The 20,609-nt window shown below is 27.5% G+C and overlaps 1 protein-coding gene across 1 annotated transcript in view; it reads left to right on the forward strand.

Moving 5' to 3' along the window:
• LOC147808281 (hemicentin-1-like) overlaps positions 1–20,609 on the forward strand; it is a 50,336-nt gene that overhangs the window by 14,205 nt on the left and 15,522 nt on the right. The window contains exons 7-13 of the mRNA XM_087166968.1: positions 3,345–3,635; positions 5,044–5,334; positions 7,109–7,399; positions 9,157–9,447; positions 11,360–11,650; positions 15,348–15,638; positions 18,345–18,635. Coding sequence (XP_087023094.1) covers positions 3,345–3,635; positions 5,044–5,334; positions 7,109–7,399; positions 9,157–9,447; positions 11,360–11,650; positions 15,348–15,638; positions 18,345–18,635 — 2,037 coding nt within the window. The remainder of the gene's footprint in view (positions 1–3,344; positions 3,636–5,043; positions 5,335–7,108; positions 7,400–9,156; positions 9,448–11,359; positions 11,651–15,347; positions 15,639–18,344; positions 18,636–20,609) is intronic.

The following is a 20,609-nucleotide window of genomic DNA, read 5'->3' on the forward strand; positions in this document are numbered from 1 at the left end:
GTGCAGCTTATTAAAGTCTGGCACTAAAGAGCATTGTTTCGTACCATTATTATGTGTACGAACTCATTTTTATAACTCATTTTTGTACCATTTATTATGTGTACGTTTTATCTGTATTTGTTACTTTTATTTCTTAGCTAATGGATATTATCATGCTATACAATAAACTTGAATTGACAAGCAATTCAAAAACATTCTTTAAGAAATTATTTTGTTTTTTTTGAAAATGTATTCATAAATTATGAAATAGAGTTATATTTTCATAAAAATTAAATGCGTAGTATTAAAACATGACGGCCTAACTAACGTTCATACATTCGTTGTATATGGTACTTATCTATCAAAAGTCCTCCATTATATTTTGAAATCACTGACTCTAGAAAACTTTATTTAACTTATTAATAAATATCGAAGATGCTAAACACAACGTAAAATAATTTTTTCATTTTGAAATAAATGGCACTTATTACATATGTTTGAATTGTAATATTTATTTTCCAGCAAAATTTTTTAAGTTCTTTTCTTTTTCCATTATTGTCACTGTGTGGCGCTGCAATACTGTTCACATTTCTATTTTCCCCAAGTACATCAAAGTCTTCGCGCAGTAATGGCAGTCACCACTGTCTACAGCATGGTGTTGTATTAGTCATTGTTAAGTTGTTGTATTCAATAATTAAATAATTATATTCATATTTTTATGTTACATTCCTTTTTCAGTATTACTGATTATTTAAAATCTGTTTCAATTAATACCTCATTATTCACACGAAACGTTCTCTTCAACTTCTTCCGAATAAAATGAAATGGATGATTGTTGTTTTCCTTTCAAGTTGTTTTCTTCTCAGCTTCGGTAAGTTTCAGTTTTTCTCTCCATTCAAATAAGATTTGTACTCAGTTTGATGTATTATAAAATGACTTTAACTATAAATATGTAGGATTTTACATAAATTTTACCTTTTTTTAGAAACTTCATAATCATTTGAAACATGTTTTAATTAGATAAAATTAAATGTTTCTCTTTTGATATTATGTATGTATTGGTGAAAAGTTATATTTGTGAAATATTGTAAATTAAATTTTTTTTTTCAAATTAATAATCAAACTGCATTATTCACAAGATGTCAATCTTAATAAGTAAGTAAAATAGTCATTATTATTGTAAGCATATCTCGAATTGTTATATTTGTTAGATTGAAAAATAATTTAACAATCATTGGTTTTAATATGACAGATATCATTGTACAATTTGAATAATTTAAAATATTTGAATAATTTGAATAATGTAAAAAATAACACTATTCAGAGCGGGAAAAAATAAATAAATAAACTTCATAAAAGAATAAAAAGTAATAAAAATATTTTTCGGACTATTAGAAATTCGTATTATCAGCTTTCTTTTAGCAACATTGTGAACAATTCCTATGTTTGTTTCTTTAGCTATATTTTAGATCTGTAATCACGGTGTCTATCTCAAAATTTTTTTAATTATTCATATTATATATATTAACAAAACTCGAATTTGACGGGGATACATAAAAGGACGTAAAAAATGCAGTAATTAAATTTTTCACGGAAATAATTGTATTTTGACCTGCAGTCTTCTCCACATAACAATAGCGATTCTTTTTCATGTAATTCTATAGAAAAATGGTGTCTGGAAAAAAATATTCAACCAAATCTGTTCATTTGCTAAACCACCGGTGGGTCAAAAAAGATTTCGGTAAAATTATTATTGATGTGATTTCATTTCCATTTCTATCTCAGTAACTCGTTCGTAATAATGTATATGTATAATGTATGTGTAATGTAGTCTCTTATAAATGCTAAAATTTTGGCCATCTCAGCTTGCGAGAAAGTTTCAAAATGTGTTATTTTTATGATATGTTTGTGTATAATTTATGAGTTTTGCTTGATTTTTTATTGTAGTATTATCACAAGTTAACAATCATACAAGTTAACAAATCTAAATTTTAAGTTCAAAACTAAATCTTGTCAATGTCTATTATTTTGTTTCAGTTTTTTCTTTTAATTCTTTTATGATATTATTAGTTACAAACAATAGTTATTGTAGTAATAAGCTGTTATTAGTTGTTAAACAATAGTTATTAGTTGTTGCACAACAAAATAGGAACAGATTTAATATGAATCACTTGCATTAAATATCGTTATTTTTATTAAATTTAAATTTTCGAGTAAAATCATTTGAAATGAGTATTTATTTTATGCATTTTTTTAAGTAGATTTTGTTGCTTTTTCTTAATGTTTTTTTATTTTTTATTATGAATATTATTGGTTATGACCATAGATGGCAGTACTTTTACTTTCGTTACTTGTACCGCCGGAACAAGTAAAAAGTACGTACTTTTACTTGTACTTCGTTACTTTTTAAATTTAGTACTTTTACTTGTACTTTCGTTACTTTTTTAGGGAAAAAGTACAAGTATTTGTAACGGAAATATCGAACGAAATCGTTACTTTTTTTCTAAAACTCGGTAAGCTTTCTAAAAAAAAATATTAAATTGAAAAAAAGTGCTTATGTTTTTTTTTTAATTAATAAAATTAATGTGCAATATACATGCATTCACAGCTAACTTCGTGTTTAAATACCTTCTGTTTCAACTTATACTGCACATTCAATTATTTTTTACTAGCTCGAACATCACAAAGCTATCTGAAACCCTGTGTTTGCTTTGTTTACGTTTGTGCTTTTGAAACGCGTCTCTAAAGAGTAAAACAATCTTAAATCAATGGTAATTTTAATAAATAAAAATAATAAACTAAAAATTAAAATCAATAGATAAAATTTCTTTTTCGTGCTAATCCATAAAAAGTTTGAAATTAAAACTATATATGATTTTAAAATTATATGATACGATTATATTATAAAATTATATTATAATATTCTTTCGAATTTAAAAATAAATTTAAATCCATAACTTTCAAAATTAAAAATAATTAAATAAATGACAACAATTTGGCAAAAACTTTAAAGAGCATAAGAATATTATTCAATAAAATTTTAGGTTACTTTGAATTTTCGATTTCCTAGAAATGTACTTTTAAATCGTTACTTTTTTTGCTTAGTACTTGTACTTTTACTTGTACTTTTTACTCGTTACTTTTTAAAATATGAACTTTTTACTTTTTACTCGTTACTTTTTTTAAAAATACTTGTACTTTTACTCGTTACTTTTTAAAAGTAACGTTGCCATATATGGTTATGACTATTATTTATTATGACTAAGAGAAAATTTGGGGAGGGTGCATTTTTTAAATAATTTTTTTAATAATTTTGCAAACTTTTTAAGTAGTTTTTACAGATATTTTTCAATTTTATTTTTTAGGCTTGAAAGCACCCAAACTCAACCCAATGCAGTTTTCTGGTGAACTTCAAATCGGCATGAGAGCTAGTTTAATGTGTGCAGTTATTGCCGGCGATACACCATTCGAATTTAATTGGTTTAAAGATGGTCAACCCCTCCCATCAAAGAATACCGTTTTAGTCGAAAAAGTAAACGACTTTACATCTATTCTGACCATGACCACTCTTGATGTCGGAAGCATTGGTAATTACACGTGTCGGGCATCAAATACTGCTGGATACGATGAAAAATACGATGTATTAAATATGAAAGGTGAGGTTTTAAATAAATTATTTACGAATATTACATTTTTTATTACATTAATAAAGAAAACTTTTTCGCCTATTTTCGTTATTTTAGTAAATTATAAAAAATACTTTGTGTTTCAGAAAGCTTTTATGTGATTCAATTTAACAGAATTTAATAAAAGCCTACATGTTCATACTAATAGTTTACTCGTAATAAAAACGTTCTCTTTACATTAAGTGAAATTCGAAAAATTTAGTGTTTAGTTTTTCTGTTAAACATTTTATGTCTTTTTATCTTCTTTTTTTGACACTATGTGGCGCTACAATACTGTTAAAATATTTGTTTCCATCCAAGTATCAGAATAGGCCTTCACACAGTAATGAGAGTTGGTAGTTGCTATGACTTGGTGTAGTCATTGTTATGATTATAAACCTGCTCTATAAACGTATTTATTATGTCATTTTATCTTGAGTACCTAAATATATTGAGTATATGTAACTTCTAATATTGGTTATAAGTTGTAAATAATCATTTGTGAAGAAAAAAAACGTGCACTAATATCTGTTCAAGATGAAATGGATGCTTATACTTAACCTAGCAAGTAGTTTTTCCCTCATCATAGGTAAGTTTCAATCTTTGGTATTCTTTCCTAAAAAATATTCAAGATCTCAGTTTCGATATTTATGTACGAATATTCTGTAATTGTTGAGAAATTAATTTTAATATTAGTGAACGAGTAAAATTTAAACATGGTTCAAATATTTTTAAAAATTATTTAGACTTACAGATATTATCGTTCATACTTACTTAAATGTGTTAGTAGTAAGATAGAATATTGCCTAATTTGATTCAATAATAATGATTTGATGAAGAATTTGGGAAATGAAATGAAAGATATAAATATTTGAACTTGGAAATTTTTGACTGAATTCTCTATTGATCTGATTATTTAGGAAAACTTAAAAATATCATTCCCTATCCAACATCTTCATGCAAAAAGTCATAAAATATGCATATTTTCCTCTAGATACTGTATGAACATATCCAATGCTATATTAATAATGATTAAATTTCATTATGAATAAACAAAAAATATAGATTTTTTACTCACTTCTTTAACTGTATGTAAACATCAATTTCTATATTTCAGAATGAATTTGTATGGAAGAGTCTAGGTTTTTTTTTTCTAATTAATAATTGAGTATTTTACTATGTATGATTTTTAAAATGATAATTTACATTTAACGATATTTAAATTATTCGTAAGACATAATGTTGGACAACACTAATAATGGTTTTATATTATATCTGGAAGATATGTAAGCTAAATATAGCGGCAAGTCATGTTAATTTTATAGCTTTGATTGAATTTCGAATTTTATTGTCATAAAATTTCTTGTTATAATTATCTTTTGCCTTTATTTTGTATTAGGTGGAAGACCACCTGTCATTAAACCATTTCAGTTTTCTGGAGATTTGCGCCAAGGTCTGAGAATTGCTGTCACGTGTACCATTATTGAAGGCGAGCCTCCTTTCCAATTCCTGTGGTACAAAGATAGCCAAATTCTTCAAAACAATGAGAAGATTTCGATCAAAATTTTCGATGAATTCACTTCGATTCTGTCTCTTAAACATTTAGATTCCGCAAGTAACGGCAATTACACATGTCGAGTTCAAAACGCTGCTGGTTCAGACCAAAAGTCTGATTCCCTCAAAATGAACGGTAAGACAAAAAGTTACTTTTTTATGCATATATTAACAGCCAGTCTCAAAAGTTAGTATGCAATTTCATGGTATTTCCATGAAAATAACTCCATGCAGTTTAAGTGAAAAATTCATGTTTCAAATCATTTTTAAGGGGTACAAAACAAGTACTTTAATTTCAAATTTCAGGAAAAAGTATCGACTAGTACTTAGGGAAAAATTGAAACTTCTTTAATTATCTGAGTGAAACCTTTGAGTATTGAAAAAAGTGAGATATTCAAATGATGATTTACTATTGTTTTATTTTTTATTGTATTAATAATTTTTATTGTATTAATAAATTTATTGTATTAATAAAAAAACTATTTTTTGCCTATTTTGCTTATTTTAGTTTTTTATGCACAGAATCACCGTTTGTATAGTATAAAAGAAAATTTGTGTTTTAGAAAGCTCTCATGTGATTCAATTTTACAGAATCTAATAAAAGCCTACATGCTATCTAAAAATTTGATCGTAATTAAACGTTTTCTATTCACTAAATTAAGTTTGAAAAATTCGGTGCTCAGTGTTTCTGTTAAAAATTTAGAATCTTTTTCACTTCATTTTTTGTCACTGTGTGGCGCTACAATACTGTTAAAATATCTGTTTCCATCCAAGTATCAGAATAGGCATTCACAGTAATGAGAGTCTGTAGTTGGTATGACATGGTGTAGTCATTGTTATGATTATAAATCTGTTCCGTAAACGTATTTTTTATGTCATTCTATCTGGAGTACTTAAATATATTGTGCATATGTAATTTCGAATATTTGTAATACGTTGTTTATAAGTATTTGTGTTAAAAAAACGTGCTCTAATATCTGTTCAAGATGAAATGGATGCTTATACTTATCCTCGCAAGTAGTTTTTCCTTCATCATCGGTAAGTTTTAATCTTTTATCTTCTTTTATAAAAAAAATATCCAAGATTTAAGTTTTGAGATTTATGTAAGAACATTCTGTAATTGTTGTGAAAATGATTTTAATATTAGTGAATGTATAAAATCTAAACATGGCTCAAGCATTTTTAAAAATTATTAAATTCTATTATCATTCATACTTACTGAAAAATGTTGGTAGTAAGAAAATATCTTTCAAATATAGCCTAATTCAATTCAATAATAATGATTTGATGAAAAATTACATTTGAGAAATGAAATGAGAGATTTAAATATTTGAATTTCTTAGCTGAATTCACCATTGATCAGATTATTAAGGAAAACCTAAAAATATCATTCGTTATCCACCATCTTCATTCGAAAATTGATAAAATATGCAAATTTTTGCATACATACTCTATGAACATATGTAACCCTATATTAATAATTAACGTTAAATTTCACAGTAAATTAAACGGAAAATGTAGATTTTTCACTCACTGCTTTAACTGAGCGATAAACATCAATTTCTATATTTCAAAATGAATTAGCATAAGAGTCTAATGTTTTTATTTTCTAATTAATAATTTAGTTCTTAGTTATGTGTGATATTTAAAATGATAATGGATATTTATCGATATTTAAATTATTCCTGAGGCAACTATTCTTGAATTGAATCATTCTTTGAACTTAGTGACAATAATGCTTGACTACATCAACAATGATTTTTATATAGTATATGTCTGGAAGATATGTATTCTCTGAAGGCTAAATAGCGCGGCAAGTTATGCTAATTTCGTTGCGTTGATTGAATTTCAAAACTATATTGTCTCTATATTTCTTGGTGTAATTATATTTTGTATTTACTTTGTATTAGGTGGAAGACCACCTGTCATTAAACCATTTCAGTTTCCTGGAGATTTGCGCCAAGGACTGAGAATTGTTGTCCCATGTACGATTATGGAAGGCGAACCTCCTTTCCTGTTAGAATGGCACAAAGATGGCAAAATTCTTCAAAATAATGAGATGATTTCGATCAAAAATTTCGATGAGTTCACTTCGATTCTGTCGCTTAAACATTTAGATTCCGCAAGTAACGGCAATTACACATGTCGGGCTCAAAACGCTGCTGGTTCAGACCAAAAGTCTGATTTCCTTAAAATGAACGGTAAGACAAAAAGTCACTTTTTTATTATGTATATATTGACAGCCAATCTAAAAAGTTAGTAAGCAATTTCATTGTATTTCCACATAAAAAAAATTCCATACAATTTGACTGGAAAATTCATTTTTCAGATCATTTTGAAGGGGTGCAGTACTTTTAATTTCAAATTTAACGAGAAAATATTTACTGGTATTTAGGGAAAAATTGAAACTTCTATGAAAGAAATAAAAAATTTCTGAGTGAAACTTTTTCAAGAAATAATTGGAAGATGAGGTATTTAAATGATAATTTACTATTATTTTCTTTTTTAATTTATTAATAAAAAAAAGCTATTTTTGCCTATTTTACTTATTTTAATTCTTTATGCACGAAATCACTGTTTGTATAGTATAAAAGAACATTTGTCTTTTAAAAAGCTTTCATGTGATTCAATTTTACAGAATTTGATAAAAGCCTACATGCTATCTAAAAGTTTAATCGTAATGAAAACGCTTTCTTTACATTAAATGAAGTTAATTTTGGTGCTTAGCTTTTCTACAAAAAAATTTTAATCTTTTTCACTTCATTTTTTGTCACCATGTGGCGCTACAATACTGTTAAAATTTCTGTTTCCATACAAGTATCAGAATAAGCATTCACGTAGTAATGAGAGTCGGTAGTTGCTATGACATGGTGTAGTCATTGTTATGATTATAAATCTGCTCTGTAAAAGTATTTTTTATGTCATTTTATCTGGAGTTCTTAAATGTATTGAATTTATGTAACTTCTAATATTTGTTATAAGTTTTATATAACTATTTGTGTAAAAAAAAAAAGAATTGTGCTCTAATAACTGTTCAAAATGAAATGGATGCCTATACTTATCCTCTCAAGTAGTTTTTCCCTCATCATCGGTAAGTGTCAATATTTTTTTTCTTCTTTTATAAAAAATATTCAGAACTCAGTTTTGAGATTTATGTAAGAATATTCTGTAATTGTTGTGAAAATAACTTTAATATTGGTGAATAGGAAAAATCTATACATGGCTCAAACATTCTTAAAAATTATTAAATTTTTTAGACATTATCAGTCATGTTTACTTAAATGTGTCAGTTGTAAGAAATTATCTTTCAAATATCGCCTAATTTAATTCAATAATAATGATTTGATGAATTACATTTGAGAAATGAATGTAAAATTTGGATATTAAAACTTGAAAATTTTTTTGATGAATTCACTATCGATCTATTTAGGAAAACCTATAAATATCAATCTCTATCCAACATCTTCATCCAAAAAATCATAAAATATGCATATTTTTGCTAACATACAGTATGAACATATATAATGCTATATTAATAATTAATATTAATTTCATAATAAATGAAATGGAAAATATTGATTTTTCATTCCCTACGTCAACTGTACAATAAATACCAATTTCTATTTATCAGAATGAATTTGCATAAGAAAAGTCTAATGTTTTTTTAATTAATAATTGAGTATTTTTACTATGTATTATTTTCAAAATGATAATTTTAAACGATATTTAATTTATTACTAAGACCACTATTCTTGAATTAAATTACTCTTTGAGTTTTGTGATAACAATGCTTGACTCAATGAACAATGATTTTATATGGTATATGTCTGGAACATATGCATGCTTGTAAGCTAAACATCGCGGCAAGTTATGTTGATTTTGTTGCGTTGATAGAATTTCAAAACTATACTGTCTCAATATTTCTTGATATAATTATATTTCTTTTACTTTGTATTAGGTGGAAGACCACCTGTCATTAAACCATTTCAGTTTTCTGGAGATTTGCGTCAAGGTTTGAGGATTGCTGTTCCGTGCACCCTCATCGAAGGTGATCCACCCTTCCAATTCGAATGGTACAAAGATGGCCAAATTCTTCAAAACAATGAGATGATTTCGATCAAATCTATCGATGAATTCTCTTCGTTTTTCACACTTAAACATTTAGATTCCGCAAGTAACGGCAATTACACATGTCGGGCTCAAAATGCTGCTGGTTCAGACCAAAAGTCTGATTCTCTAAAAATGAATGGTGAGATTGTATTTGTAAACCTCTCTTATTGATTCAAAATGTTTTCTCATACAACATACGTTTTTGCTTCAAAATTAGTAAAAAAATGTTTCTATTTCTGGATACAAAGTGTTTAATAAAGAATTTTAATGATTAGAATTAATTCTAAGTGCAATTTTGGTTATATTCTTAGACATTTTGCAATTACTTTTCCTGATTTCAAGCTGATTACATTTCTAAAACTTGAATTTGAGAAATTATTTTACTCGACATAAAGCAAAAGAAGTTATTTTAATTTATATCCCATTTTATCCTATTACATCCTATTTATATACATATATTTTAATAAACTGGTATTAGTTGTAAATTTTGTCACTATGCGGCGCTACTATACTGCGTGGTACTCTTTACGTTTGCTTGGGATACGTTCATAGTCTTGAAATTCATCATACGTTAGTAACTGAGTATTCGTAAATCCTTGATAAAGTATGAAATGCTAGTCACTGTTATCAATTGCTTGTCACATTTCGGGCTATAAACTTTTTTGGGTCGAAACTTCAAAAACGCAACATTTTCCGAAATTATATTGTGTCCATTTTATTTGTGATACTGGAAGATATTACCCTTTACAAAAGCGGGTACATGTTACTCATTTTTAACACAAATCCGTACATTTCAGAATGCATAGACTTAAAACAAACCAACAGCGGAACAATTTTCTTCTACTATTTGTCTTCAATGTTTTTATTTTCTGTTGTGGTAAGTTTACTTCATTCTGTAGTTTTATTTTTTCTCTGCATGTTCTATATATTAGCTTTGTAAGCATATTGCTAAATACAAAGATTTATTTTCGTACATATATATATGATTCGTTATTAATTTTTAATTATTAATTTTTGCAAGTGATTTTCAAAAACTTAATTATTTCATTCATCAAACTATGCTCATATTTATTAGAGCATTGTATATGGTTTACACAGCATTGTATAACTGTGATTGATTTAAAAAATGTATTTTTATGACTTTATAAGAACGTTATTATTACTGAAAAGCAATCGTATTAATATTATTAATTCTCTCTACTAAAAAATGTTTTTAAAAATTTCTGTTTTGATTTTAAAGCAATGCATTTACAAAAAAAATGTATCCTCTAGTATTTTGAAGGTATATAATTTGTCATTAAAAAAATATCCATGTTGTTAATTCATTAGTGATATAATATTCATTTCTTTTAATGAAAAATATTTCCGAATTATTTTCATCTACACAATAGAAAACAGTAACACTTTTTAACTGTTTTAAAATTCTGGAATACATCATTAAATAATATATTAATTTCGCTGTTTCAGAAATTTTTTAATATGTACGTTTTATGCAATACTCAAAATCACAAAAGAAAAATACGTTTTATGCAATACACAATTATCACAAAAAAAAATATTTTTCCTTTTGCTGTTAAGAATATAGCTTATGTTTTTGGATTTATATACCAGTTTTAATTAACACATTAAAAACTAATTTTAGCGGTTTTAGGTTTATAGAGTAATAAAATTAAACTCTATGCAGTTTTCTGGTGACGTTTAATATAAGTTCTTTATACGACGTTGTATGCAATACTCATAATTAACACAAAAGAAAATCATTTTTCCTTTTGCTGTTAAGAGTATACTATACGTTTTTAGATTTATATAACAATTTTAACTAATACGTTAAAAATAATTTTGGCGACTTTAGGTTTAAGAATACTAAAATTAAACCCTATGTAGTTTTCTGATAAAGTTTAATATGAGTTTTTAATATGACGTTTTATGCAATACTCGTGTTTACCACAAAAAAAAATATTTTTGATTTTTCTGTTAAGAATATACCTTATGTTTTTGGATTTATATATCAATTTTAATTAACACATTAAAAATAATTTTGGCGATTTTAGGTTTAAGAGTACCAAAATTAAACCCTATGCAGTTTTCTGGTGAACTTCAAATAGGCAGGAGAACTGGCTTAATGTGCATCGTGAATGATGGAGATTCTCCATTTGAATTTGTATGGCTTAAAGATGGTCACCTAATCAATGCAGGAGATACTATTTCGATTGAAAAAATTAATGACTTCACCTCCATACTGAGCATTACTACCCTCGATGCTAGAAGCAATGGTAATTATACTTGTCGGGTATCGAATGCTGTTGGATCCGATGAAAAATTCGATGTCTTAAACATGAAAGGTCAGTACATTTAGTTGTGTCGTGTCATGTATGTTTGTTGGTCAGCAGATGTATTTTCCTCGTTTTATTTCAAAGCCGTATGTTTTTATTTTTATTGTTCTTTAAACACAAATTCTTTTAACAAGACTTTTACTTTTTGTTGTGTCGTACATAAATATAAATATTTCTTGTTTCATTTCGTATGTTTAATAATGTTTTTTGTATTTGAGAGAACTTTTTCCGTGTTAATAAATATTTTTCTGATGTTTTGCTTTCGAATGTGTTGTTTTCAATCGAAACTGTCACGGGCACTTGGCAGAGTGATCAGCGTGCGTGACTGTGAAGCCAATGGTTGCGGGTTCGAATTCTGTTCAGGGCATGGATGTGTCTCTCAGTGTGTTGTTCTCTGTTGTGTGAATGTGGCCCACCCTATGAACGGGTATGTGTGTGCCTTGGGTAATGTTGCTCGCCTCCGTGACTTAGGTTCACAGGTGCCCAGAGAGTAACGTTAAGTGAGCAACACTTCCGGCATCTTCCGAGGTGAAGAACGAAAGTTCAGTGCCTGCCGTAGAAAAAAAATAACCAATAGAAATTGTTGTGTTATCGTCATAATATTGTCACTCTAACATGAATCCCTCTTCTTTTATTGTTTTTAAATATGTCATTTCATTTCAATGTTGCTTTCAATAGAAATTAAGGTGTTATATCTTAATATAGTCATAGTCACTCTAATATGAATCTCATTTTTTAATCGTCATATGAATATTTTTTTAATTGCTCACATAAACATTTTGGAATGCATGATACTAAAGTTAATTTTGCATTTATAATCAATACAAATTGGAAATTTGATGTGTCCAAACCTCTTAATTTCATTTGTAATTTAGAGGAAAGTGAAAAATGTTATTGTTGCTTAAAAATGTTTTATGTATTTTTCGTCATTGTGTACAAATACAATAAAAAAAGTTAAACATTTCCACTACAGCCCATTATGGGCTAGGTGGTCATGAAAGACACGGCTGCAGATTTCCTTGACCAACGGCATGATTATGGCAACTTGGTCAGCGCTGCACACAGGCCGCCTTTATGTCCGTGACAAACTCGTATCCTTCGATCTCAAGCTGGGTAAGTTTCAAATTGCCATTGGGGATCAAACCCAGTTCTTCCCAATGACAGCCTAGTGCCTTAACCGCGGAAGCATCGCGGCATCGTAGTACTGCAATACTGCGTTAACGATTCTCTTCCCAAAACAGTAAAAATATTTTCTCTACATGTTGTAATTTATAGTTATATAATATTATATATAAAAATTTCACGCAATATTCAAGAATATTTAATTACACTGGGGGAAAATTTTTTTGTTGCATTCATACCAGTACTTGACTTAGAACCGGATTCAGGGTTCAAATGTGAAATAAATTTTGGGTTGTAAACGATTTTTTTTTAAAATAACATTTTTAGCTTAGTTTATTTTCTTGTCTGAATGTGCAATACCATAAAGAACATATTAACGGTTTATAGACGTGCACATACACGTGTCTGTTCCTGCAAAAGTAACATTTAAAACAAAAACATGTGACCTTAACGTATCGCATCATAAACTGACATGCCTTCTTCCTACTATTCCCTGCGTAGCAGAGAAGTGAAGGAACACTTAATATTCACTTTAGAGAAGTTAAAAATATCTTGGTTAGGAATACATTGTTAAATTGCATAAAATATGTAATTTGTAGATGGAAACCAATTACAGATTTGCAATCGGCCATGCAGAAAAATGTATCAGACCTCCTGCAAGAAACAAAAAAAATGTTTGATTTCCCAATGTATTTTATGTATCTTTCATTCGCTACACTTATTTCTAAATTATTGTTTGCATCATTACCGATATTTCCAATTCATTTTTTTTTCAAATGTTGTGATTCATATTTTCTCAGTTTCACATTGATCTTCTATGCATGTTGTTATGATCATACTAACATTATTATTAATACAAATCACTTTACGTCTTATCACTTAGTTCGCAGTCACAAAATGACTCGCTTTAATTAATAGAAATTTCATTTATTCACTTTTTTTTAGTAAACTGGCAAATTTATCTACTTTTTTTTGAGTTCTTAGGATTTGAATCCAATGAAATGCATCATCAGAAAAGGTAAAAAGAAATTTATGTAATTGTTTTAATTTCAAATAGCTTCCCTCAAATTGGTTTTTTTGTAAATTTTAAACTTAATAAATAAATAAATCTTTTAAAAAAGAAAAAAAATTCTATTTCACAATTAAGAGTACGTAAAAGATAAACATAAAATATCTGATAATATAAAATACTGCCTTATACCAGATAATATTTTTTATATCTTAGATTTTACAAGAACTCAGTGTTTGATTTTTAAAAACTGTTTAAACACTTTTATTTGTATTTCTGGTCACTGTGTGGCGCTACAATACTATTCGCCAGTTAGTTTGTCTTTATGTACAAATAAAAATCATTTCATTGTGGTAGTATTAATGCACGCGCCATTACTACGGTGTGGAAGAGACAAATTTTATTTGTCATTACACTTAGCTATTGTAAATTTTCAATATACTTGCATTCATATGATCTTCATAAAAACTTGTCACCAGTATTAAGAAAACTAGAACCGGAAGTTAAATCAGAGAGCTTGCCTAAATGGAAATGATTCTTGTTGTCATCCTTGCAAGTTGTTTTCTCCCCATATTCGGTAAGTTACAATTCTCTTTTCTGATTTGTTTTTCCTTCTTAATTATTCGAAAAATATTCATATTTCCATTCTGAAAAATGCGTGAAAGTATTTGACCTTTTTATTAGATAACTGTGTTACTTACACACGTAAAAGATAAGCTTAGAATAGGAAATAATTTGCAATTTTTACTATGATAAATATTAATTACGATGCAATGTAAAGATTCAATGTGTATACTAATGACTTTTAAAATAATAAAAACACAAGTGATAGTTTTGTAATATAATTAATTTGTAGGTGTATCTTAATTAATTTTGAAATCGATCAAAAACAGATTTTATAACATTACATAGTAATGTATGTATTGCAATAATAATTGTATTGCATAGTAACATGCTTCAATTTTTATTTTCCTCGTGCAAATTGTTTCTTTTCTCACTGTCAGCAAACAGGAAAAAAAGTATAACTTTGCTAATTATGAATTTGACAGGAATTACATTCGTTACATATTCGTTAAATTAACATGTTTTGACAACCCAAATTAATTTAAAACATGAGAGTTAAATCGGCATTAATTTAACTCATCTTTAACTCCAAGTTCTCGTGAATTCTGCTAATTAATCAGCCTATAAGATTATTTATAAAAGTTTTCCATAATAACATGATATTGAATATAATCTTTTTGATTGCATTTTATTTATTCTAAAATGTAGATAAATTTTCAATACATATTTTTGAATAATCAATGAATTCATTATTTTCTTTTAAAACATGTTTGTTAGGAAACTGAGGCAAAATTTTCCTTTTGAAAATCCTGTTTGGATTTAGTGCTTTTGGATCATAATGGGAATTTCTTCCTTTTTCTTTTTTATTGCTTAGAAAATGAAGTAACTATGATTCGTGTGTTTGGATATTCATATATTTCAGCTTATTGTAATTTTGCTATCGACATTTATTTATTATTCAACAAAATTAAATAAATGAATGGAAATTAATAAGATCTCTTCCCCATTTAGGTTTAAGAATTCCTATAGTCGGCCCGATGCAATTTTCCAGTCAGCTTCAAATCGGCATGAGGACGAGTTTAATGTGCACAGTCATTGATGGAGACTCCCCTTTCGAGTTTCTTTGGTTTAAAGATGGTCGACAGCTCAGTCCGAAGGATTCGATTAAAATTGAAAAAGTAAATGATTTCACTTCATTTTTGACCATAACCACGCTTGATGTTGGAAGCATTGGAAATTACACTTGTCGGGCATCAAATTCAGCGGGATACGATGAAAAGTACGATATATTAAATATGAAAGGTACGCTTAAAAATATTTTTTTTTAATTGAAAAAAGTTTTGTTGTTATATTAAATTTTTTAAAAAATTTTACATTGTTAATCTTTTTAATCACATTGCGTGTGTTTGTGCAAAATGTTTATTAGCATTATATATTAAGTATACCTTATGTATTGTTATTTCTGAATGTGTTTTTCCAAACTTCTTCGATTTTCTTCCCAATCCAGTAAAAATATCTACATGTTGTGGTTTTTTTCTCAACGTGTAATAATTTATATTTAAGTTTCTTTTTTTGTAGCATTCAAGAAAATTTATAACACTGGCGAAAATTTTTTGTTGTTGCATTTATAATAGTACTTGATCTGGGACCTGATTCAGGGTTCAATTATGAAATTAATTTTGTTTGGAAGGCTACAGATGTTCTTCAAAATGGTATTTTTAGATTAGTTTTGTATTTTGGACTAAATGTGCAAGTTTATAAAGAGCCCATGGATGTATATGCGTACATATACACGTGCCTGGTCTTTTGAAAATTACACTGAAACCAAAAAACATGCATCCTTAACGTAGTGCATCATAAACTGGCATGTGGCATCTTTTTCCTACCATTCCATATGTAGCAGAGAAGTGAAAAACATCCTAGTTGGGAATACATTGTTAAATTGCATAAAAACTGTAATTTGTTGACATAAATATATAAGAAGTATATAGAAAGAATTTTAAGACAGAATATATAAGACTTCGTGCAACAGATAAACAAAATCTTCCTCCTGTATTCTGTATTCTATTTATCTTCTTTTCGCTACACTTTTTTTCCAAATTTTTGTGTTGCTTCCTTTCAAGAATAAGAGCATTTAATGCATCATTTTTCATTCATTTATTTTTCATTTTTATAAAACGTTATTATTCATATTTTCTCTATTGCACATTATTCTTCCATGCATGTCGTTACATTCACGATAACATCATAATCACTTTACATCTAACTACTTTAATAAAATGACTAGCATCAATTTGCTTGTTTTAATAAACTGACAAATTTATCGACTTTTTTTAGAGTTTTCAGGATTCAAATCAAATGAGATGCAATATCAGAAAAAACAAAAATAATTGTATGGAATTACCTTAAATTCAAATAGCTTCCCTTAAATTAATTTTTTGTAGATTTAATAAAATTAATATATTTTTACTTAATAAAATAAATCTATTTTTGAAATAACAAAGTAAATTATATTTCACCATTCTTAAAAAATAAACATAAATCATCTGGTAATATAAAATACTGCCTTCTACTAGATTTTTTTTTCTAAAAATAAAATTACTTTTGAAATTAAACTTTTGAATCTTAGAATTTGCAAAACACACTCGATGTTTGATTTTTTGAAAATGTTTTAGTACTTTTATTTGCATTTTCGGTCACTGTGTGGCGCTGCAATACTATTCGCAAGTTAGTTTGCTCTTATGTACAAATAAAAGGCATTTCATTGTGGTAGTATTAATGCACGCGCCATTACTTTAGTGTGGAAGAAACAAATTATATTTGTCATTGCATTTAGCTATTGTAGATTCTCAATATACTTGCATTCATATGATCTTCATAAAAACTTGTCACCAGCATAAAGAAAACTAGAACCGGAAGTTAAATCCAAGTACTTGCCTAAATGGAAATGATTCTTGTTCTCATCCTTGCAAGTTGTTTTCTCCCCATATTCGGTGAGTTACTATTATCTTTTCCGATTTGTTTTTCCTTCTTAATTACTTTTGAAAGATTCATATTTCCATTCTGAAAAATGTGTGAAAGTATTTGACTTTTTTATTAGATAACTGTGTTACTTACACACGTAAAATAACTTAGAATAGAAAATAATCTTCAATTTTTACTATGATAAATATTAAATACGATGAAGAAAAAGATTCAATGTGTATACTAATGACTTTTCAAATCAATCAAAACACAAGTGATAGTTTCGTAATATAATTAATGTAGGTGTATCTTAATTAATTTTAAAATCGATGAAAAATAGCTTTTATTTCATTACATAGTAATGTAGGTATTGTAATGTATGCACTGTAGTGTAAGCAATGAAACGTGCTTTTTATTTTCTACTTGCAAGCTGCAAGTTTCTATCATCACTGTCAGAAATAAATTAAAAATTAGAACTTTTCTGATTAGGAATTCGATAGATGCATAAGTTTTTGAAAAAATTCGTAAAGTTAACATGTTCTGACAACCCAAGTAAATTTAAAACTTCAGGATTAGAACGAAATTAATTTAGCTCAGCTTTAACTTTAAGTACTTCATTGCTTTTTCTCCTCTGTATTGCAAATTAATCAGCCTTTAAGATTAATAACAAATGGTTTCTGTATTTACATGATATTAATTATAATTATTTTTATCGCAATTTTGTTTATTTTGAAATGTCGATACATTTTCCATACATAAATATAGTCAATAAAAATACTCAATGAATTCGCAATTTTCTTTTAAAACACGGTTATTAAGAAACTGTGGCAAAATCTTCGCCTTTTAAATCCCGTTTGGCTATAATGCTTTTAGATTATAATGGAATTTTCTCCTTTTTTTTCTTATTCATTGCTTAGAAAATAAAATAAAGATGATTCCTGTGTTTGGGTATTCATTAATTGTAATTTTGCTATCAACATTTATTTATTATTCAACAAAATTAAATAAAAGAATGGAAATTAATAAGATCTCTTCCCCATTTAGGTTTAAGAATTCCTATAGTCGGCCCAATGCAATTTTCCAGCCAGCTTCAAATCGGCATGAGGACGAGTATATTGTGTACAGTCATTGATGGAGACTCCCCTTTCGAGTTTCTTTGGCTTAAAGATGGTCGACAGCTCAATCCGAAGGATTCGATTAAAATTGAAAAAATAAACGACTTTACATCCGTTCTTACCATAACCACGCTTGACGTCGGAAACATTGGAAATTACACTTGTCGGGCCGCAAACGCTGCGGGATACGATGAAAAATACGATATATTAAACATGAAAGGTATGTTTTAAAAATATATAAATTTTTACTGTAAAATTTTTTTTTATTGAAACAAATTTTGTTGTAAAATTTTTATTGTAAAAATTTTTGTTGCTTTCATACATTTTTTTAAAAAAATGTTGCCATATATCGTATATCGTAAATTTTTTTGCAAAAATTTTATTAATTTTTCTTTCTTCCGTTAATGAAATTGCGCATTTTTCTGTATAATTTATATATCAAGTATACCTTTCGTATTTTTATTATTCAAAGGTGTTTTTCCAAACTTCTGCTTAAGATTTACTTCCCAATATAGTGAAAATATTTTCTCTGCGTGTATTAATTTGTATTTAAAATCTTCTGTAATATTCAAGAAAATTGATATCACTGGGGAAAATTTTTGTTGCTACATTTATTAATCTAGAACCTGATTCACGGTTCAAATATAAAATTAATTTTGTTTTGACATTTTCAAAATGATATTTTTGGATTATTTTTTTTTCCTTGTCTGAATGTTCAATTTTATAAAGATCGTATAGATTTACATACGTACATGTACAGTCCGCTCCTTTAAAAATAATGCTCAAAAAACACATGAGATCTTAACATATTGCATCATAAACTTACATGTATCATAGCATCTTTCCTACCACTCCCTACGTAGCAGAGAAGTGGAGGGCCACTCTCTGTTCACTTTAGCGAATTTAAAAAATTTTTTGGTTTGGAATTGATTGTTAAATTGCATAAATTCTGTAACTTATGGAATAAAACCGCTTGCAGATTTGAAATTTGGCGCTGAAATATATAAAATCTCCTGTAACTGATTAAGTAAAATTGTTCCTCAATGTATTTATTCTATTACTCTTTTATTTGCTTCATTTTTTTCTCTGAATTATCGTTTGCATCATTACAGGTATTCCCAATTCATTTTTATAAATTGTGATTCTTATATCTGTTGCATATTATTCTTCTATGCATCTGGTTATACTCATAATAAAATCCTAAATATTATGAGTCTCTTTCCATCGAAATATTTTCTGTCAGTAAAAAAAATTTTTGCCTTAACATTTACATTTATTCGCTTGTTTTAATAAACTGACAAATTTATCTACTTTTTTTGAAGTTCTCAGGATTCAAATCAAATGAGATGTGGCATCAGAAAATTGAAAATAAATGTATGGAATTAGCTTACATTCAAATAGCTACCCTTTAATTAGTTGCTTGTAGATTTTAAACTTACTAAAATATATCTATCTTTTAAATAAGGAAGTAAATTCGATTTCACGATTGAGAAAACTTAAAAAATGAACATAAATCATCTGGAAATATAAAATACTTCCTTATACTAAATATTATTTTTTAAATAAAATAACTTTAGAAATTAGAGCTTTGTATCTTAGAATTTGCAAATAGAAACTCGATGCTTGATTTTTTTAAAAATTGTTTTAATTCTTTTATTTGCCTTTTCGGTCACTGTGTGGCGCTACAATACTATTCAGAAGTTAGTTTGCTCGTATGTACAAATATAAATCATTTCATTGTGGTAGTATTAAAGCACGCGCCATTGCTTCGGTGGTGAAGAGACAAATTATATTTGTCACTACACTTAGCTATTGTAAATTTTCAATCTACTTTCACTCATATGATCTTCATAAAAAATTGTCACCAGTATAAAGAAAACTAGAACCGGAAGTTAAATCCAAGTACTTGCCTAAATGGAAATGATTCTTGTTGTCATCCTTGCAAGTTGTTTTCTCCCTATATTCGGTGAGTTACAATTCTCTTTTCTGATTTGTTTTTCCATCCTAATTATTTGTAAAAGATTCATATTTCCATTCCGAAAAATGTGTGAAAGTATTTGACTTTTTTATTGGATAACTGTGTTACTTACACACGTAAAAGATAAGCTTAGAATAGGAAATAATTTTCTATTTTTACTATGATAAATATTAAATACGATGCAAGTTGAAGATTCAATGTGTATACTAATGACTT

This window comes from Parasteatoda tepidariorum, chromosome 6 (assembly GCF_982258835.1).
Source record: "Parasteatoda tepidariorum strain Cologne lab strain chromosome 6, Ptep-v5.0, whole genome shotgun sequence".
NCBI lineage: Eukaryota > Metazoa > Arthropoda > Arachnida > Araneae > Theridiidae > Parasteatoda > Parasteatoda tepidariorum.